This window comes from Vidua macroura, chromosome 5 (genome assembly GCF_024509145.1).
Source record: "Vidua macroura isolate BioBank_ID:100142 chromosome 5, ASM2450914v1, whole genome shotgun sequence".
Classification (NCBI taxonomy): Eukaryota; Metazoa; Chordata; class Aves; order Passeriformes; family Viduidae; genus Vidua; species Vidua macroura.
In genome coordinates, this window is record NC_071575.1 from 18,700,696 (window position 1) to 18,723,201 (window position 22,506).

Sequence of the window (22,506 nt, forward strand, 5' to 3'; positions counted from 1 at the left end):
GCTGGGAAATCAGATAAGCAGGTGTTCTTTGCAAGTTTGTCATCACTGCAATAGTGGCAGTGTTGCCCTAGACAGGAATGTAGGGGGGAAGGTGGTCATAATCTCAAGTGTAGCCTGCAGTAGGTTAATGTCAAGAGCAAAACAGTCCAGGACGGCTGTGAGGGCTCTTTTTTTTACCACACTGAGTTACTGTGCAATTTAGGTTTTTTCCTCCATATAGCAGTGATTTACAAGAAGTTCTTTCCCACCCTCCCAGCAACAATGACAGGGATTAGGATGATGAATACAATAACACATGACAGAAGAGATGGTCACATTCTTTATTTAAATTTTAAGTCTTTAGCCATCAGTAAAGTGAATGGGCAGAAAACAACCAACTGAGCAGACAAACCCACCTTCGCTGGTTATTTCCAAATATAAATAACTGTGAGAACTGAAATCGAGCCAAAATAGAAAAAGGAAGCCAGGGAATTTAAAAGACAAAAGTAAGCCTAGCTGCACTCCCTTTTCATAGTGTCAGTGAAGAGGAAGTACCATAACAAAAAGGAAGCTATGGTTACATTTGATCAGACATTTATTCCAACAGTAGGCATGGAATTGCACTTTCATGAAAATGCCAAAGCTGAATCAAGTCCAGTGCACTGGGGCTTTGTGCGCACTTAGCTTGATTTCTGCTGCAGTTCCTTCATTCTGTTCAGGGCACTGCCAGCCTGAAACCACTCGATCTGCGACTCATTGAAGGTGTGGTTCAGCATGATTGTTTCTTGGCTCCCATTGGGATGCTTGATGATGCATTTCAGAGGCTAAAGGAAGAAGACAGTTTTATTTTCCCTTCTCTTTCAAGGGAGAAGGTTATCTGAAGCTTCTCACAGGCAAATTTCTACATGGTTTTAAAGGGCTGAAAAGCGAAAATTGCAGCTCAGGGTGGATCTTAACTTAAAAGTGAGGTTACAGTTCCTTCTAGGGAAGGGTCATGGTTAAGTCAAGAAGTCCAGGAATTCAGAGTATTGTACGAAGGTTTCTCTTAACTGTTCAGAACACCACTGATTCTGACCTGCCCTGTGTCTCACCTGGCTGGCAGGCTGCACTGCTCATCAGTGCCAGTGCTGCCTCACAAGCACACAGCTCACCACTGATCCCCATGAGTGGCACATCCCTGCCCTCAAGTGCATGACAAGACACCCAGTTAGTTACCTTTCCAGGTGCGAAGTCTTTCAACCCCACAATGCTCAGCTTATCCACAGGATGAATCTTGTTATAGTCTGCTGGATCAGCAAAAGTGAGAGGCAGTAGACCTTGCTTCTTCAGATTGGTTTCTGTGGAGAACAAACCACCAGCCACACTTGTAACATCCCACTCCAGGGAAGCACGATTACCTTCTGGTTGCTCAGAGTACTATTCCAACAACGATTACTATCTTTGTAGCTAAATCAGCATATCCGTTGTTTGTGGCATATCCAACTAGGTATGTAACAGGACTCCTGACAGGAGGGACCTTGCCATCTGTCAGCAGGGAAGGCTCATGCCTGTAGGTGTTGAGCCCTGGGCAAGGTATAAACATCACTTCCACTCAAACTGAACACATCCTGTTTACAAACACCATAGGGGAAGCCTGACTCACCGTGGATCCTGGCAAAGCTCTTGGTGATGATGACCCTTCCTCCCAAGTGACGTGGCTCCAATGCTGCATGTTCCCGGCTTGATCCCTCACCATAGTTTTCATCCCCAACAACTGCCCATTTGATACCCATTTTCTGTGACAAAAGACAGAGATTTACATTTGTGCAGCCACTCAAGTGAGGAATTAACAATAAATACCCACCCACACATCTAATTTCAGCACTTCACTGACACTGCTATGCTATGACACCTTCTCCCAGAAGACTCCCTTGGGTTCTGAGAAGGGAGAGAAATAAAGGAGTTTAGTGCTTCACAGTAGTTAGGCACTGCCATCTTTGCTAACAAGGGCTAAGGAGGATTGCTCTTGGGATCCAGAGCAAATCTTTTCCTTCCTTTTCACCTGCCAGCTCTCCTTCCATCATGCTATGCCAGACCAGTGTTTGCACGAGCCATGACCTCTACTCTACTTCTGGAAGGGATATGAAAAATTTTAACTTCTCCTACTGAAAGAGCCAATCGGAAACAACTGCCAGGTTGTCCAGAGGGTAAAAGGACATTTCTTGAGATTTGAAGCCTAGTGTTAAAGAATAAAGGGAATAAGACTATAATTTATTTAAACATTAGACTAGTCACAAGTGAAGCACTCCAGAAGGCAAGATTTAGTTAGCCTTGTAAGGTGTGCAGAGCCTAAAGGAGTTCTTCCTATTTCATCTATGATTTTTCTGGTCCCCTCTGAGTCATGAGATCTTCCTCCCTCTTCCCCATAGCAGGTAGGGACAGAATCTCCTACAGGAACTGCAATCATTAGAGAAAGTACCAAGAAAATGCCTCAATGCTGAATGAATTCGCAGCTGCAGTTACTTGAGAGCAGGAGGGTGAGATCCTTATATTTGGCACAGACTGCCCAAAGTGTAAACATCCTCTTAAAATAGATGTGTCAGGGGAACATCTCACCTTGTAGTAACGGGCTGTGTCTGGGACTGGGCCAAACTCCTGGGTTAACGCGTTCCGCACAGAGTTGGCTTTGCCGTTTTCGATGTTGATGGCACCAATGAGCAGGTTGTTGGAGATGTTGTCCAGATGGCCACGGAATTTAAGCCACGGTCCGGCTGCAGAAATATGATCAGTGGTGCATTTCCCTTTTACCTAAAGTGTAACAGAAGAGAAGAATGTCTCAGGATGGACTAATGTACTTGACCCTTCCTCAACACTTGTAACTGTGAAGCATTAATTGGGAGGAGTGGTCGATACTTCAGAGGGCTCTGCAGCCCTTCAGAAAGACCTCAACAGGTTAGAGACGTGGGCAGAGAACTGTCTGAAGTTCAGCAAGGGCAGGTTCAAGGTCCTGCACCTGCGAAAGAGTAACTCCATGAACGAGCTGCTGGACAGAAGCTCTGCAGAGAAAGACCTGGGGGTCCTGGCAGACAACAAGCAGTCCATGAGCCAGCAGTGTGCCCATGTGGCCAAGAAAGCCAATGGTATTCTGGGGTGAATTAGGAAGAGCATTGCCAGCAGGTCAAGGGAAGTGATCCTGTCCCTCTAGTCAGCCTTAGCGAGGCCACTGCTGGAGTGCTGTGTCCAGTTCTGGGCTCCCCAGTACAAGAGAGACATGGAGCCCCTAGAGCAAGTACAGGGGAGGGCAACGAAGGCAATTAAGGGACTGGACCATCTCCTGTTCAGCCTCAAGAAGAGACAAATGAGAGGGGACGTCTCATTTACAGTATCTGTAAGTATCTGAAGGGAGGGTGTCAAGAGTGTGGAACCAGGCTCTGGTAAGTGGTGCCAAGCAACAGGACAAGAGGCAATGGAGCAGAAACTGAGGCACAGGAAGTTCCACCTGAACATGAGGAAGAACTTCTTTACTGTGCAGTGACCACATTGGAACAGATTGCCCAGAGAGGTTGTGGAGTCTCCCTCACTGGAGATAGTCCAGAACCATCTGGACACAATCCTGTGCCATGTGCTCCGGGATGACCCTGCTTGAGCAGGGAGATTGGACCAGATGACCCACTGTGATCTGTTCCAACCTAACCCATTCTGTGATCATCATATCTCTTTTGAAAGGCATAAACCCCAGAAAAGCGCATCAGTTACAAAATCAAGGCACTCTAAAGCAGAACACAGTAGTCATTCTGCATGCATTGGGTAAGAAGAACATCCCTTTTCTGAAGGGTAAATTACAAAAATTAGCTTAGCCATGACATCTCCTGCTGTGTCCTCACTTCCCTCAGCAGCAGGTTGCTCAGGTACAAAAAGCAATTAAGCCCTTCCTGCTACAGCCCAGCCTCCCTGCTGGGGAACTTCAACAAGATGCCAAGTGTTACCCTCTAAGTTTCCAAACTGCACATAAGCCTTCTCAGCTTGTAAGAACAGAACTCCCAACCAGAGATAATGGCCTTCCAACTGGTAAGTTCTAAAATGCTTATAAAGGAATTGCCTGTGTCAAAAACTTTCCACAGCAGTATGGCCCTTGGGAGTACCTCCAACTCTGTCACTGAGAATCAGGAATGTTCCCAAAGGTCAGTTCATAAGGGATTGCATTTCAGAACCCCTCACCATATCAACTGAAGTTTCCATCTGTTAACTCACCTCAGGCAGTGAGGAGAAACCCATGTCTCCATTGGAAGACCAAACTGCAATGTTTAACAAGTGTGAAGTAATTTCTCTTTCTATAAAGCGGGAAGAGAACATGCATACTGATGGATGGGAAGTTCCCAACGACCTCATTTCAGACAAAATACATCTTAGAACAGTCAGTATTAGAGATGCTAATTAAAGAACCCATCCACCTTTTTATTGCAGGTTGTAACTGGGACAAATTCTGCAGACTGCATGGTTTGGGCAGGATCATATTACATGCTATAACAAGCTTGCTTTTGCATTCTATTAGCAAACCACTAGCCCAAAAGAGAAAAGTCACTTAGAAGAGAAAGAAGTATCAAAAGGAAACACCTGGATGAAAGAAAGACCCCTTGCTTCTCTTTCTGTAACAACATGGTTGTAGGGGAGGGAATCAGGTATCTCAAAGGCACATCCAAAGCTTCCAGCAGTTGCTGTACAAACCCCTGGTCAGGCAGACCTGTCATAGCTGATGCTCCCCCACTTTGTTCCTGACCTTGATGAGGATCAGCATGTCTTCTAGATCTTTGCCATCCCACTTATCAAAGGGCTCAAGAAGCTGGAGACGCTGGCTGGTGGGGCTCACATCCACATGCTGCCCACTGCCATCCTTGGGAGGGTACTGATAGGTGTCCTGGCCTGGGTCAAACTCCTTCCAAAGAAGAAAGGAAAATCATCAGCCTCAGCCATCCCCAACAGCACGTGAAGAACAAGCCAATACAGGCAACTGCACCCATTCTAGCTCTACCACCATGTGTCAAGAAAGAGGTCAGTGCCTGTAAGTTCCCTCAGTATAAAGAAAACAATGCTAGTGTCAGGTCTTCTTTCCCTCTGCCCCCTGACAGAGCAGTTACCAGCTTGGGCAGCTCATCTGCATCAGGTGCCTCTAGTTTAAACTTCTTCCCATCTGCTCCTGTCAGGTAATCTGTCTCAGGGTTAAATTTTAGAGTGCCAGCAATGGACAGGGCTGTGACAATCTGAAAAAAAAAAAAGAGAAATTTAAAGGCATATTCTACCTCCCATCACTTCACCTGGAAGTTCTACATCTAAGTCTCAAAGCCACCAGCCAAAAGCTACTAAACGAGGTACACTGGGCCTCTTCTGCAGGCGCCCTGAACTATTCCACAGCCCCATCTCTGGCTGTTTCTTACCTCTGGAGAAGTCACAAATGCGTGAGTCTCTGGATTGGCATCATTGCGACCTGTGAAATTCCGGTTGTAGGATGTAACTATTGTATTTTTCTCTCCTTTCTTGATGTCCTTCCTGTGAAAGAAGCAAACATGCTCACCAGATCCAAATGGAATACTGCTTCTACATGTCTCACTGCTAGAATCCCACAGCTTAGTTTGGGCAGCAGTCACTGTCTTAGAAACACGAGCTGATGCCTGTACATGTTTTCCTCCCTTAAGCACAGACCCAAAAGGAATGAATGCAAACCCAAGTCAAACACTGATTCTTACAGTAGTTTTCACAGCTCATGTTGTTCACTGTTGAACTGTCTAAACAATAATCAACTAAGCACATTGCCTTTGGATATCCCATGCTCAGCTGTGATAAAGCAACATAAAAATGTGCCTCCCATCCCTTCTATTGGGAATTATTCTCCCTGCCACTTCAATGATTGAAGTTGGACCAATTCACTTTTCCTATTTTAAAAGGAATCAATCCACCCTCTCACAGACAACAAATCTTTCTCCCCATTCTTTGCCTTCTACAAAAAGCCTCCAGAATGTGTGTCCATTCTGCAGCTTTATTCACCTAAAGGCTCAATATAAATCTGTAGTCCTTCTTTTTGCCTCCTCTAGTACGTATCAGACAGTTATGGACAGTTGGTTTTTAAACATTTAATTACCAGTTAGTTGTACTTACAATCAAATCAGGTTTCACAGAGCATTTTGGGAGCTAAAAGATACAAAGCTAGAGAGAGTGAGGTCCATCTTTCATTTTACCTGTCCCACTGGCCGATGCATGGCCCACAAGCATTAGCAAGAACCAGCCCTCCAACTTCTCGCAGGACTTTTGCCTGGGGGCAGAAAACAACTTTGTTACTGTAGAATGCCTGGAATGAGTTTCTGGGGTTGCTCTTTTGGGGGAAGAAGACACTAACAGGAAGCACCAAACCTAAGAAAATTCCCTTCCTTGTTTCAGTTTTGAGTCACTTGTATAAATACATGGGGTTTGACCCCAGTAACACTGTAAGTTAACACTGGGGCAGAGCACAGGATGACTTGCCATGATGTTCCCATTCTCTACCTGTTTCAACTTGAGCAATCCAGCTACTTACAGACATTTGACTGAAAGGCAGTGCCTGGTCTGAATAATACTCTATAGACTTCTGGTCCATGTAAGGAGAGAACTGGCAACAGTGCAGACAAGTATGTATGCCTGCTCAGTCTACTCAGCAAACAACTCAATTAAGGGGGCAGCTGGTAAGGAAAGGTATGACTTGAAAGGTAAGACTTGGTTGGAAGAGCCATCAAATATTGGCTGGACATATCCATATGTAAAGACTTGGTCCTCACACTATGACAGCATCTAAAATTTACTAAATAGTAAAGCTAATTAAAACAACATTTTCTGCAAAGAAAAAAGGAAGAAAGTAGGTAATGGTTCCTCAACAGAAACATTCCTTTTAAGCCAATATGAGTTTTGCCATAAGTTTGGTCTAAATTGGGAACCACCTTCCAACAAAAGGGCATGTTCTCTTTATATATCGGGATAAAAGTGCAGCGTTTTGTCAGCCATGGCCATTTACAGAATCCCAGGAGCATGAGCTATCCCTTGCTATGTAGACTATTATCTTCTCAGGGCCCCAGTTCCTGACAACTGCCTCAGCCTTGTTCAATTCTAATCCTGTTTTTACATACCCAGGTAGTAAGATATTAGGTCAAAACACTGTCAAGATGATGGCAGGACCCACAGGCACAGTAGCACAAAACCAGTTACTACATCAGTAATTGCACCTCCAGCAATAAGTGAAGACAAAGTTCAGTTAACTCAGCCCCTCAAGTACTGTCCTGAAGAATTTAACCCTTTCTGTTTGGAAATGCAAAGAGCAGCCATACTCACATAACCGTCTCTTTCAATGGTGGCACGGATCTGCTCTGACCCTGGTGTGATTGTGAACTTGGATTTGCACTTCAATCCATGTGCAAGTGCCTGTTTTGCCACCGCTGCAGACCGTCCCATGTCCTCATAGCTGGAGTTGGTGCAGCTGCCAATCAAGCCTGTGGTGTTTGACAGAAACAGGGTGGTGGTTACTGCAGCCCTTGTACTTGGAAGATTCTCCCTGACTCGTCTCCCAGAAGAACAAACAAGGGATAACCACCTTTTCTGTTGATAAGGAATCTCAAAGGGTTTCAGGTACCAACACTGCTAAGCCTCCCAGCAATATACTGTAGTCACAGGCAGTCCCTTGTCCAGCTCTGGAGATTGCACAGTCAGAACACACTACTCAGTCACTAGTCTAATCTGACTAGGTTAATGGTTTACAAGACCTGAGTGTCACCTACTTGCACTTTGGTTAAGCAAATAACCAAAGAGAGGTATTGTTCCAAAAAGACAGAAAAGGCTTTAAATCAAGATGGCAAGAAATGGAGGAAATGATGAAAAGAAAACATCTTTGGTATAGTATGAAGACCACACAAGGACATGCTGTACCATCCTGACAACATTCTGGTGCTAAGCAGCAGAAAAAAAAAATTCTCTCTCAGTTACAGCTGCTATAACTGTATCCTATTTGTAACACTATAATATAATACACCTCCCACCTGGGAGATGGCTTTACAATGTATTTCCATTCTTTTCATTCCTTCCTCCACTCCATGAGCAATAGCTGAGAAGTCAGCCCACAAGCTACCATCCCAAAAGCAAATATAAAAATTTCCAAGCCTGCTTTTTAGGACAGCAAGTACTAACTTTACTAGCTCCCAAGAGTTCAACAGCCAACTGCTGGGAGTCCTGACAATCATGCTCCTCACAACTCTCTATAACAGATAAATCCATACCACAGACTTTTAATAAAAATGATCTTCAATGAGTAATATTGCTGTCAATCCAAACATTCAAAAATGGAAGAAACTTGGTCTACCTCTTGAGATTAAAATCCCTTCTATTATCCTGGATCTCATCTTACACACTTGGCACATGTGGTCACCACTTTTCCCAGAAAACTCATATGGCCATGAACAGATGACACTGCACCAAAGTCAAAGGACAGACAGCAGCAGTGAAAAAACTGTATCCCAAGCTATATGACCAACAGCTTATCCCAAGACAACAATGTTTATGCCACAAGTATGAAGGCAGAGGAAAGAGCAAATGCTACCCACCAACTCTGATATCAACAGGCCAGCCCTCCTTTTCTGCCACAGCACCAATATCTGACACAGGGTGCGCCAGGTCTGGTGTGAAAGGTCCATTGATATGCGGTTTCAGCTTTAAGAAACAGTGACAAAGTCAGAAATCACAGTAGCAAAGAATAACCCCAAAACACAGCAGCAAATCAATTCCTTTCACAGCTCTATCTGGAAGTTGTTTAACTAAGATTCTCCTACATGAAAACTGGAGCACAAGCTGTCGGTGAAGCAGACCTGAATGTATTTTATATGTTCTAGCACAGCACCAGGGGTGTTGCATCAAACTCCCAGCTTGGTCTTCAGTCACACAAAGCAGAGTCATGTCACAGCATTCAAGATGGCAAGAAGAAATGAAGCCTTACCTCACTGAGGTTGATCTCTATCACCTGGTCATACTGACAACCAGAATCTGGTACCAAGTGTTGCTTGAATTCATCCGCTAGTGCAGCTATATCTAGAATAAGAAAGAAGGAAGATCTGAAAAGTGCAGCAAATATGAGGGAGAAAAAAAAGTCTAGAATAACTAAACACGGGGGTCAACCGTGTAATTCCCCAGTCACTTCATCTACAGACTCCCTACTTGTAACAGATGACCTACAGGACCACACAAGGTCAAAAATCTCATCAGACAACACCGTAGGAGAATACTGCTCCCAGAATACACCTTCACTTGAACCCATACTTCTACCCACTTCAATCCCCAGATCCTCTTACCAGCTCGCCCAGTCTTGCCCAAGTATTTCTTCATGCGTTCATTGTAAGGGAAGATCGACGTGGTAGCTCCGATTTCAGCCCCCATATTACAGATTGTTGCCATTCCTAGAGAAGTGGGAGAAGAGACCATGGGGTCAAATGAGAAAATCCAAGGCCAGACAATTCTCCAAAAGTCAGTATATGCAAAAGACAGCAAAGCTAAGAGAGATCAGGGCATCAGCCACTGAAACCTAAAGCCACAGCTGAGAGGACACTGACAACACAATGGCTGGGTCAGCCCCCACTGTTTCTGATCAATACAGTGCCTTTGACCAGACTCTTGTGGACAGAATGAGCCAAAATTTACATTGATACCTGCAGATACTGATATAACAAGAAACTCGTGTTTGCACTGAGCATGAAATAATTTACAGCAGTGAGCAGTAGCACTCTGCTACCTGCAATGAGTGTCCTGTCCCTCCCTACCATCTCATTTGTCTTCACTGGAGGAGCCAGACATCTGTGAGAAATTTAATGGGCTGAATAAAATGCTTCCAGTGACAGAACACAATAAAAAAATCCTAAATATTTGCTCACAGCACTGAGATCAACCATCCCTTTCAAGGACACAGCAATGAAGCTGTAGAAGCTCCTGTTTTACATTTAACAAGCTAGAAGCAGATATAAAATTACTCTGATTTCAGAGAAGAAAAATCCCAAATTGGTTTCAGACTGTAAACCAAGTATTCTAAGTTGTAGCCAAGTCATGTAACTTGAGAGGAGAAGTCCAGCTTGAAGGCTGCACTTCAAGCTAAAGGAAGACACATTTCTTGTAATTTGGTCCTAACTAGCATATTACAGAGAACTACAATTTTTGCTAGTTCCAATTCAGCACCCAAGATCCACAATTAGCTAGTACAAACCGCGTGTTACAAACTGCTTTCTGGTCTCAGAACTTCTGCTCTTTGTTTAGCAGCTGTCACACATATATTCCCATTAACCTGTTCCTTTTTTTTATTCACAGCCTATTTTAGGTTGAAATGAATATGTCATTCCTTTATGGCTGACATCTCCACCCTCTAAGTTTACACTGGAATACATTCACCTTTATTCTTATCCTGACACACCATCTTACAGGATTCTTCACAATTAACCACTCCATGTTCTCAAAATCACAAGAAGATTTCATGGAGAGAGGTCACTTTTTCACTAAGAGGGAGTGCTATCTTGTTACACCACTTTTCCAGTTTGCCACGTACAAACTGCTGGGCCAGGCTAAGGGAGAACATTTAGTACTTCTTGTTTGGTTCCCTTCCCAGCCTCCACAGATAGCTCAACACCCAGCTCCACCAACAATCCACTCAGATAAGAGATCTGTGTTGACTGACCTGTGCAGGAGATTGAATCCACACCCGGCCCATGGTATTCAATGATGGCGCCCGTCCCACCCTTGACAGTGAGGATGCCAGCCACTTTCAGGATCACGTCTTTAGGAGAAGTCCAGCCTGAGAGCTTGCCAGTCAGTTTTACACCAATAACCTGAGCAACATCAACAAGGGAAAAAAAATACTGGCATCTGTCTTTCTGTCAGAAAGGTAACAGCATATAGTTCTGCTGTGGAGTATATTCCTGTCACACTGCAATGGTATCTGGTGCCTTATATACATAGTGCTTGAAAATCAATGCTCCTTACATATAATATATCTCACCCTTGGCATCAACGCTTCATATTCCTTCTGCTCCTACCTTTGGGCATTTGAGCTCCCAAGGGATTCCTGCCATGACATCCACAGCATCAGCTCCACCCACACCAATGCAGATTCCCCCCAAGCCACCTCCGTTGGGGGTGTGCGAATCTGTGCCGATCAGCATAACCCCAGGGTAGGAGTAGTTCTCCAGAATGATCTGAAAATAAAAATGGATTGTTTGCTTGATTGTTTTGTGGGGAAGGAGGGGGAAGGCAACAGAAAGAAAACAAGAACAAGAGTTTAGATCAGTTTGTATTTGCAGATTTCAGTAGCAAGAAAATAACTGAATTTGGGTTGGATTGGAAATTCTCTTTTGTTTCAACCTCCTTGTGAAGGATGTAATGACAAAACAAGGTGCCAGGATCCTTGCTCATCCCAGAATAAAAAAATTAGAAAACAGTCACCTCTTTTTCCTTCCAGTTTAGGCTTTTGCTAAGGTGCCACCTTTATTAGATCTCAAGAGTCTGTTCCATAATCTCCATACCCTTAATTAACAGCTGAGCAAGTCAGTTCACTTATCCAATGCTAGTGAGACCTTCCATAGCCTTTGTGCTCCCATAGCAGTAGAATAACAATAGGCTCCATGCTGCCAGCCAAAACTCAATTACATAGAGGAACTTCTCACCAAGACACTGCCCATCCCTTATTGGTGCTACCAGTTCCGTGCAAGACTTTTTAACTATTAACAAAACCACAAAATCATTCTTCAATGAAAAAAAAAGAGATTTCTGTGCTAAGAACACTGTAGAGAACTCAAGCTAATGAACTCACTGCTTATGTGAGTGTTCCAACACTAGGAACAGCCTTTCTGGGAAGCACAGAACTCACAGCACATGCATCACAGAACAGCTTGAACAGAACTAAGGCTGTCCTTTACCAAAAAGACCAAGGCTTTGCTTTCAGAACTTTCAGCTTTATATTCTCGTAGCCACATCAACGTATTTCTGTGAGAAAGGTCACTCTCAAGGCCTCACTTTGGCACAGTTGTACTCTGAAGCTATACAACAGGACCAGTTTCCTCCAGCCAGAGAAAGTCAGTCACAAGAAGACTGATAACCATAGCAGGGAGCTATGATGCCACATGACAGATGTTACGAGTGGTTTTGGAACACAAATGACCTGAGGTGTTCCCGTAACCTTTTGAAGAGTTCATCTGTTGCGTCACATTAAGTTAAGGTAACCTTAGTAACTCATTTTGTAGCTAAGAAAACATAGCAAAGAGCTCTTGGCTGCACCTGGTCACAAGTTCCCTGCTGACAGGATGCTTACCAGTCATCCATTCTCCTCTCCACTCCTTGTGGTTCATGCTGCTCTTCAACTTTTGCTGCCTGAGACTCAGAGGAACAATGAAAAATGACTACTGGACCCTCAAAGCAAACCAACCACAAGCAAGTTAGGGACACCCTGACAGAAGTGTTTGTTTTAAAAAACCAAAAAGCCTCATTAAGTGGTAAATTACCTCGAGACTGTCATATTCTTTTTTAGATCCAAGTGTAATGACAAGAGAATCTCAGACTTGGAAACTGTTTTGCATTTTATTCAAATTCACCTAGCAACTCCTTATGTGTTGCCACTCCTGAGTACTTGAAGTATGCTGCTCTGTTGTGTCCTCATATACTCTTCTGGGTTTTATAGAACTAAATGCATACTTTTTTAGGATTATTATGTATGTTCCCAAGGTTGCTTTCCTTACCACCAAAAGCAATTCACATTAACCCTATGTAGCCAGCTTCATGGCCCCACTTTACTGTCTCAATTGTAATAAGAGGAGCCAGCCCACAAGCAGTTAAGGTATTTCAAGCTTCTGTGATTCACATGGCATGCTGTTGGCACTACCTAATGATACATCAGGTTACAGTTTGACCAAAATAACCTTTAAAAAAACCCCACTGTTGTCAAGATAACTGAGAGCAAGTAAGAAACCTCGCCTGCCTTGAGCAAAGCAAGTTGTTTCCCTAAACCAGTCAAATTCTCTAAAGATTTGTACTTGAGCTCTCTCCACACCCTAAAGTAAAAGCCTCACTGCATGCTTAAAGACTGCAAACACACACACTTTACCTGGTGAATGATTCCTGACCCAGGTTTCCAGAATCCCACTCCATACTTGGCACCAGCCGTTGATAGAAAGTTGTACACCTCCTGGTTTATGTCCTATTCATACAGGGAAGCACAGAGCATTAGTACCATATTTTGTTCTTCCACACATCAAAAGCTCGTTCAAACACTTTCCCTTCTTTCCCTTCGCCTGCCTGTAGTTTGCTTCCCAGTTTTGCAGCAGCTGGAGGGAGGTGCACATGACTTTTAAAACCAAAAGGTAAAGATTAAGACTGTTTGACAGACAGTTGTAACAGGCCATTTAATTTCATCCCACTTGTAGCTCTACTAAAAGTTTTTTAGTTTCTAATTCCAAACAGCACAATTTAAGGAAAACCCTGCTAATAAGACATTTTAGAATGCTGTGCTCACTTTCCCTGTTCTCGGGGACTTTTTTTTAACCTGTTTCCCTCACTCATTCTAGCCCCTCCTTCCTTCTCTACCGGGTGTTCTTTTTCCTATACAGATGCTTTGGAGACATTTCAAATCCTTTAGATAAATATTCTGGCTTTATTTTTACAGATTAAGAAATGGAACTGGAAGTGTTCACTGCCAGGGGAGTTGGTGAGTGTCATTTGTCATTCTAGCAAGTCCCCTCTTTAAGACTCACACAATGCTGCCTTTCTTGCTGCACTGTCACCATTGTTGGTGGAGGTCACACCATGAAATTTGCTTGTGAGAAAAACCATGGTTGCCAAGGAAGTATGACACTATTATATCCTAACAGTTCTTGGCAGAAGAGTGCTGGAGTAGATAAGATAAGCACTAGAAGGAGAGAATTTCTTAAAGACTGTTCTCATGCAGCTAAGCTTCAGAATAAAGGGAAAGGGGAAACGAGATAATTGAGGAATTGTCTCAGCACACATTTGCTGAAGTTTCCCAAGAGGCAGCAGCAGCTCTTTAAGCCATGTTTTCCACTGGGAGTTGGGTCACTCCACTCTGTTTGTGCATCCCTCCCCCAGTAAATCCAAACCACCCTCTGGCCTGCAGGCATTCATTGTGTGCCAACTGGCAGCAGCAGAAGCCAGTCAGAAGAAGGCAGGACCTTTACTTGCTCTGCTCAGAGTGGATGGCAAAGAAGGGACTCAGCTCAATTCAGGGCTGCAGCAAATATAATTGCACCATGGAGAATAAATGCAGGAATAGGGCAAAGGGGAAAACAAGAGGTGAACAGAAGAAAAGAAATTGTCTGATTTAGTTAAGTCTCAAACTGTTAATTGCACAACTTAGGACTGAGACAAGCAGAGTGAGAACTCCCCAAATCACTCCTGAGTTGTGCAAGTTGCTTTATTTTTGCCCACTGAAGAAAGCCAAAAGCAGATACTTCAACACCACAAGTTTCTGAGAATAGATATGGACTAAAATCTTGAAATGCAGCTGACCCCTGTTTACTGCTCATAAATTCTGGTATCAACATTCCAGGTGCAATTCCTCCTGGCTCTGACGGTGGACTTCGGCTAAATCCACTCGGGGTAACAAGATTTCCTTGGCAGATGCATTGTGGTATGTTGGTCAGAGATAAATGAGTCTATAGATTAGAGAAGTTCATTTGGGGAGAAATAAGCAGTAAAACAGTTGAGTAGAAAATTTTAAAATGGCATTGAATCAGCAGTTGGACAAACAACACTTTGAAATTCCCACATAAAATGCAACATCTTCCATACTTTTACACACATTTATACTATACCCATGAGCTATGAAAGCTGAACATGATTCAGTTATTGCTCTTCAGATAATCAGTAGCAAATGGTTTGGGAAAGTAACTACTTGCTTCCCCCTCACAGGATACACCAGTGCAATGCACACCTATGTTCGTTATGTTTTTCACATTGCAACACAGAGTAATCTGACTTCCTTTTTTTTCCCTTTTAAATAATTTTTTTTCTCTCCTTTAGCTGAAATATCTTCTCTCTCTAGAACACACATGATCTGGGCTTCTATCACTAACAACTTAAGACTAGCTTTTCCCATATTCATGGTCCTTTAAACCATGTAATGGATGAATCTGAGGTGAAGAACTCCCAAAAATCCATTTAGTCTGTTTCTTCACTGCATCTGACGTACAGTGCTGACCATCACAGGCAATCTGTTACCATATCTGATTCCTGGCTGTCCTTATGGGAAAAAAATTTAAAATGAACTCATCCTTCAACTGGAAGGACATTTTCAAGCAGACAGAAGTTACATCTCTGCAATAGTAACCTTGGCTCTTTGAAGATCCTTTTCACCGCCTGACTGGGCCTCGATGAGGTGATCACAGTGGATGGTGGAAGGCACAGCCACTTTTGGCAGCCCGCTGCTGATGAACTGAAGCATTGCCATCTGAGCTGTGGCATCCTGCATGGCCACACGGTCTGGCCGTAAGCGCAGATAGGTCTTGCCGCGCTCAATCTCCTGTTTTGCTGGGTCATCCAGGTGTCCATATACAATCTTCTCGGACAAGGTCAGAGGGCGGTCAAGCCTGAGGAGAATAATTTTAGTATCTGCATCTTGTGTACTTCAACATTTGCCCCTTCAAGCATGGAAGAGAATGCTTCCCTATATTGCTCAGACTGTTAAGACCTATTAGCACAGAGAAACCTCCATGCTCTTCTTACAGCACTAAAATACCAACTGGCACATTGTTAAAACAAGGGTTCAGTTCATAAAATTCAAAAACATATTAATTGATGTCATTTTATGCTTTCTTTTCTAATCTTCCTACACTGTAAAAGAAACACTGACTGCTCACTTCTTGAGTCATACTTCAAGACAGCAAATGTAGAGGTGAGACAGAGGTCAGACTCAATTCACAAATACCAGATCCCACAGCAAATACAACTAAGTGGAGCTTCGTGACCTGAGACCTTTCATCCTGCAGCTGTATCAGCTGAGGAATCTATTTATGTATGTAGCAAGATCTTCTGAGAAGTAACTAAATCAACACAACAACTTGAAATGAGAGCCACCACATTTAACAAGGGACACAAAGACTGAAGGACAAGTCATACAAACCACTGCCACAGTAAGTGGAGCAGGAATGACAAATTAGCAGGCACACAAGCCTCTATCAGCAGATTAAGGTCACTATGTTTACATATGCTATGAATTCCTAGCCCTTTGTTCCATGCCTAACACCTACAGCAGAACACAGCACAAAGAAGCATTAGCCTATAACAACCATGACCCACGCGCTGCTGCCCCAGAAAGAAGCAAGGGCCAATGTGAAGACTCCTCAATGAGGGTACTAAACAAAGAGGATGGAGCCCTTTCTAGCATCTCCTCTGCACTGGCCTGGTTCTCTGCACGTTGCAGTGCTTCATCATATCCTTCAACCCTTCCCACAGTGCCCCACCACTATGAGGAGACACTACTACTCATGCTTCACTATATTTACAACTGCCACTGTTCAGTGCTGCCTTCCTGGTAAACATTCCCTGTGCCAGAGCCCCACAACATTATTTTCCTCCTCTCCTGTCACTGCAGAGCTCAATTCAATAGACTGACCCCCTCCTTCTTCCCTTCTCCACTCTTACCTCTTACGGACAATGTTGATGTTCTTCTCCAGTTTTTCATAATTTATGTATTCATTAGGTTCAAAGTGGCTCATGGCCACCTTGGCCCGCTGGCACAGGACAGGAGCAACATGGTAGCGTCGTACCCCACTATTCAAGGCATGCTGAAAAAAGGGAGAGTATTAAAACTGGAACCCTGCAGAGTGAATTTCTGTAACATATCAAGTAAAAATGTTTTTCAGTTTTTGTTACTGGGATTTTACAGACTGAGGAATGCAAAGGCACCCAAATACATTTCATCATACAATACTCCATATTATCTTAAACAGTGAGACACCAAAGTACCCAGCACAGGTAACGTTTTTATTCAACATTTTCATTTATTGCACCAGATACTTAATGCTTTCAAATGAGAAATCTGCTTTCAGGCAATGCTGAGCCAATTCTCAAGAGAGCACCAGCTTGCCATACTCCTGACACATCAGAGTCATGGTGAAGAACCAATGCTGTTTCTAAAGCAAACTATCCCTAGGTTTGTATTTGCTTGCTGGCATAGAGTTGACATTGAAGTTGACATTGGCAGGCAATACAGTCTGAGTGGACACGCCTCTGTTCCACCATCACATACTAGGTTTCCTAGGCAGGGTCCCTCCATACTGCTACAAAACATATTAAGGAGACTTTGGTGTACAGGTCTGGTCTGCAATGTAACACAGAGCAGGAGAAGCAAGATGTGGAAAAAACTCACCAGCTCCACCAGCCTGGCTGGGGCTCTTTTCCTCACTCTCACAAAGGCACCATCACCTTTTGCCTCTGAAAAGCCTTGCACTTACCCTACAGGTGAGTTAGATGACAGGTGAACTATACTGTGAGCTGAATGCATCAGCAGAAAGTGCCAGGGGAAAAAAAAAGCCAAATTTCACTTGGCAGCCTCCAGAGTGAGACAGTTTCCTGGAACACAGGAGAAGGACAAGCTATGGCGAGGCACCTTTACAGCACCTGACCTGAAAGAGACGGGTCAGTGCCCAGGGCTAAAAGCTCTCACGCAGCTTTGAAAACTGAGTCAGACAGCAGCCTCCACAAAAACTTCCAAGGATTTGGCACACGCATTTCTTACATGCTTTCAAAGTCTCACTCATCAGCATTAGACATCTGGAAACAGACTGAAGAAAAGAGTTCAGAACTCTTCCTCCTCCAGTACTACACCTTAATCTTAATCCCACTTTTTCTATTCATCTGCTATTTCAGAGTTACAAAGTTTTGGTAAGTACAGGTTAATAAATGTAGCAGTATTACACTAAACACCCCTTTTGCATGTGTGATTGTAAATATTCCTTGTTCAGAACACAATCATTGTACCTACCACTGGGGTTTTTTTTTACCACTGTCAAAAAAAAAACCCTAGTTAATTCTTTAAACTGGTTCAAGCATTTAAATATTTCCCTGTGAATATTTTTTCCAGCTTTCTTGTTACCAGCATTGAAAAGATTGCCTGAAATAATCACAATCAAAGAGACATCATCAATTTTTAGCAAAATCTCTTGTTTTATTGTCCTTTTGATAACACTTGTTAGTATCTTTTGCAACAAAAATTTTGGGAAACTTAAGCAAGATCACACTACTCAGCGCACCAGCAAGAAGGGTGCAGTTTGCATTTTTACCAAACCATCCTAAGCCATTATACAAAGAGCTTTTGGTAGAAGCAGTACAGACTTAAAGCAGTTGTACGTCACCATTATGAAAGAATATCTGAGGGAAGTGAACCTGGTAGTACAGAGGGCACTGCTCCTCCATGAGCACATGGGAAACCCAGTCATCAAATTTCACTGTGCTGCACTTTAATCCTAGAACTTCCAGAAATTATCACAGTTGTCAGACTTAAGACCTTTCCTTCTTCCACCAGCAAAAAAAAAAACCCAAAAAACCCCAGAACAACCACCCACACCAATACAAACACCACCCACCTTCTCATTGTTTAATATACTAACTAGGCAAAGCTGCTCTTTATCTAGTAGCCATGTAACTTTCATGTTTGCTTTGTTCTGGCCTTTTTTTTTTTTTTTTTTTACCTCACAAGATATTCAGTCTTGTGAAAGTCTCCAACTGCTGGAGTGGCTGGAAAAAAACTACTGAGCTATTTAATCACTGTTCACGGAAAAATAATCTCTTTCCCAGGCCAGGAAATGTATTGTGGTTTAATGCAGTAATTTCTTCTTAATTCGTCATAGAAAAGAACAGATATGCAAATAAAAGTAATAGCACAGGCTTCATAGCATCTTAGTCTTGCTGGGATGAAAGCTGATTAAAATGGAAATCTGAAGTGGCGCGCTCCAAAAAGAGGTACAACAAAACTTTTCAAACAAAATTCAGGTTAAATGTTTTCTGTTTGAACATCCATGTCTATGGGTCTTTTCACTTCATGAAATGGCACAGGAAATGTAACATTTTTTTCTAATACTATGTCAGTGTTCAGCTGGTAATCCCAAGATCAGCAATACAAAGTAGATGAATCCTGCTGAACACAGCTTCAGACTACCAGAAGCAGGAAGAGAGCATGTTTAAGATGAAGGACTCTGTCTGGACCTGGAGAAGGTCTGGAAAACTGAAGGTCTGTTTCTGTAATGGCCAATATGACCCAGGGAAAATAACTGCCTAAACCAATCAGCTTCAGTAGACTAGACAAGCATTTTTCTCTACGTAAGAATTTTAAAAGGCATCTATTTAAAAAGTGCCATCTTCATTTTACCAGGATATAAACCTAATCCTGTATTTCTGCTGGGAATTAATTTGATTCAATATGGTTCTTCTCATGTTGGCACCCAGCAAGTCTAAGGATCCACCACCACCCACCACCAAGCAACAAGTATAAACTGCCTGGTTCAAAAGTCTGATCTCTCCTCACAAAGAATCTACACTGTATCACTCATCACACATGTCTATTCTCCATGCCTGTCCTTCTATTGCATCCTCAGAAACAGGGTGGCAGAACTGCAAGATTAAGTCACAAGCCTGATATATCCCAGTTTCATTCCCTTTCACTCTTCTCTGAGAGGGAATGTACAAGTGCTTTGCAGGGGCTTCCACGGTGTTTTTTCAGTAAGTAGTGAGAAGTGCCTTGAGCCCAAGAGCCAAGGGAAATAGGCAGCCACCAATCTAAAAAATTTCCCTTTTATCCAGGAACTGTTTCTTTCCAGGCTGACCAAACAGCTGCCAAGTGACCTCCTCTCACCTGGCACTGAATCCCTTATTACAGTTTGCAGTGTCCTTGTTCAAATTTCAGTAAAAGGAATGGCAGTAATCATTACAGGGCTCCTAAGCCTATTGATGCTTCACAAGGTGAAAAGCTTCCTTTAAAGACAGAAGAAAGCCAGTCTAATAAATGGGCCCTTATTTCTGAAATCTCTGTAAGGAAGCTAACACTGCTCTTTACAAATTTTAAGGTAGCTATCATGAATTTAGCTCACTACAGTGAATGTTCCAGATGCAAGGGGAGTCTGAATTCAGAAAATGCATTTTGGCAGCCGATAAGGCAGATGAGCCCAGTGAGCAAAAGCTCATGTTCAAAAGAGTAGCAACTGTGTTATGTGCACTTCTATCTGGGAAATCTGTCCTAGAAATCCCAGTTGAAACCCAAAATACCATCTTTCCTCATATTCCCTGATCTAAGAACACTGGTCAATTTTCCAACATTCACCATGATTCAGCCTAAAAAAAAAAAAAAAAAGCTGTGTGGTATAATCAAATTGTAAGTGCAGGCTCATTTTCTAGACCCACCTCAAAAGAGCAACCAAAATTATGGTTCTGAAGATCAGTTTAGCCCTGGGCAACATTTCTGCCAGATACACAAAGCTGCCCATGCATAATTTTGGTACTTAACCACAATGCCTTCAATAAGGCATTTCAGGCAGTTTAGAGCTTTACAGTGCTCCCTTTCAGTCAATCTTCAGGCAACGTGGCTTGAAAAATGGAATGCTACTAAAAGTATTATTTTAGGTAGGCAGAAAAGAGATCTTAACCCTTTGAGGCTGTTAGAACTATACTTTAAATAGCACAGTTAGTCCAGATCAGGTTAATGCCAATTTATTTCTCTCAGAGGCAAGCTTTCTCTGCAGTTCCAGCTCCAAATCAGTTCCAGGACAGGAGGCAAACAGAACTAATAGTAGTAATATGTGCCATGGTCAATACTGGCACTATCACAGTGATTGACAAGAGGATGCTCATATTCATTAATCTCTAGGAGCTTCCTAAAGACATCACTTGTTTGATTAGCATCACAGATTTAGTTCTTCACAGGGGCAAAAGAAATATGCACCCTGAGCCTGGTAATAGACGACAACCTCCTGGAATACTAAATTCCCCATATCGACTGTGACAGCACAGCCTTTGTTTTACATCATAAATTTTACAATTTACATGATTAATTTTAGCAAATGACTGCTTGTTCTCATGCAATGTCACAGCATAAAACAAGAACCAATTCATTACCCTAATAAAAGATTGGCCTTCATTTTATGAGTAGTCATTTCTGTTCAAAGTACAAACCAAAAACTATTTAAGAACAAGTAACTAAATAAGAACAAATATACCAACCTAACTGAAATGGTGCTATTCTGTAACTTTCATTTAAATTTAAAAACTACTATACTTTTCTAAAACATCTATGTCTAAAGCAAGACAGTAATAACCAAACTGGAATTAAGATTCACAATACAGAATATTTTAGTATTTTAGAATACTAAAAGCCAACCAAATTCTTACTTCAGTTCCCTAAGAAATGGGAACACATTGGCCAAGGTCACAAGTGGCAAACTGAGAAGTTACACTGCCTGCCTTTATCACAGGGGAGCAAAGGCTTCCTTATCCCTTAGCAGCCCTAAACAGAAAATTGCACCTGGTATTTGCCTTACAGGCTTTAAAAGATATGAAAACTTTATTACTGAGTAGACACTAAACACAACAAAGTCTTTTCCAATGAAGGCAATCTCTGGGGCAAGATCATATTACTGGCAAAGGTGAATTTTAGAGGTCATTACAGACAAGACTATGAGAGCCTCTACCATGGCCCCGGGAAAAAAGGCAATTTATGTGCCTGACCTGCCTGCTTCTTCAGCCGTCCTAGTTCCCCGTACAGAGAGGCTGGCATCTTTGTCACCCAGGAGCCTCTGTTTGTATTAAAAGGAGGATTTTTGAAGCAAAGTAGCCAAAAGACAGTTCACTCACACAACAAGGAGTCACCTTGTGCTCCCGCATGTCCATAAGGGGAAGAAATACAAGACGAGGGAAAGAAAAATGCCTGCCCCGGGGAAAGAACTTTTATTTCACCGTTCGGGCCCGTGCCCTCGGGCTCACTGCCCTGTTAGGCCCGAGGCTTTGACAGCGACTCCAGCCCACCGCAGCGGGGTCCGGGCAGACGGGGAAGGCGGCGGCGCCAGGCCGCGTCCCCGCCGCCCCGTTCACCTTGCACTCACCTTGACGGCCCGCAGGGCCCAGTGGCGGGAGACGTCCTGCCCCAGGGCCCGAGAAGCGGCCACGCCGCCGCCGCCAAAGCCGCGGCCGCCCCGCCATCGCCATGGAAACAGGGCGTGGGGCCGAACCGGGGACACGCTGACCTACACGCGGAGGCGGCGACGTCCTGACCCCGAGGCTGCGGGCGAGCTGCCGCCCTCGTGGCCGCCCAGCGGTCAGCGATCTTGTCCCTGCCGCACTCCCCTCCGCCCGTCCCGCCCGCTGCCTGCCCCGCCTGCCACCGCCGCTCACCCTCAGCCGAGCCGCCAGCACGCAGTACGGCGCCATTTTGTTCACTGACAAAGATGGAGTCGCGCCGCGATGGCGTCACGCGGCCCCTTTGACATCTCCGGTGCGCGCGCGGGGGCGTGGCCG

At 43.6% G+C, this 22,506-nt stretch overlaps 1 protein-coding gene across 3 annotated transcripts; it reads right to left on the reverse strand.

Annotated features, from left to right (window-relative positions):
* Positions 1-306: 306 nt before the first annotated feature.
* ACO2 (aconitase 2) lies at positions 307-22,467 on the reverse strand. Of its 3 annotated transcripts, none has more exons than XM_053978823.1 (18): positions 22,384-22,467; positions 16,648-16,790; positions 15,335-15,593; positions 13,097-13,189; positions 11,037-11,195; positions 10,679-10,829; positions 9,312-9,416; positions 8,960-9,051; positions 8,571-8,676; positions 7,309-7,466; positions 6,189-6,262; positions 5,391-5,502; positions 5,094-5,216; positions 4,736-4,891; positions 2,575-2,766; positions 1,622-1,754; positions 1,195-1,316; positions 307-803 (listed from the first exon to the last, which is right to left on the reverse strand). In XM_053978823.1, the coding sequence occupies exons 1-18, from the start codon at positions 22,417-22,419 to the stop codon at positions 660-662; spliced, it is 2,358 nt and encodes a 785-aa protein (XP_053834798.1). In that variant the 5' UTR covers positions 22,420-22,467; the 3' UTR covers positions 307-659. The 3 variants fall into 3 exon arrangements, with proteins under 3 accessions (XP_053834798.1, XP_053834801.1, XP_053834800.1); XM_053978826.1 differs by lacking the exon at positions 22,384-22,467 and adding an exon at positions 22,095-22,318; XM_053978825.1 differs by lacking the exon at positions 22,384-22,467 and adding an exon at positions 17,460-17,557.
* Positions 22,468-22,506: the final 39 nt, after the last annotated feature.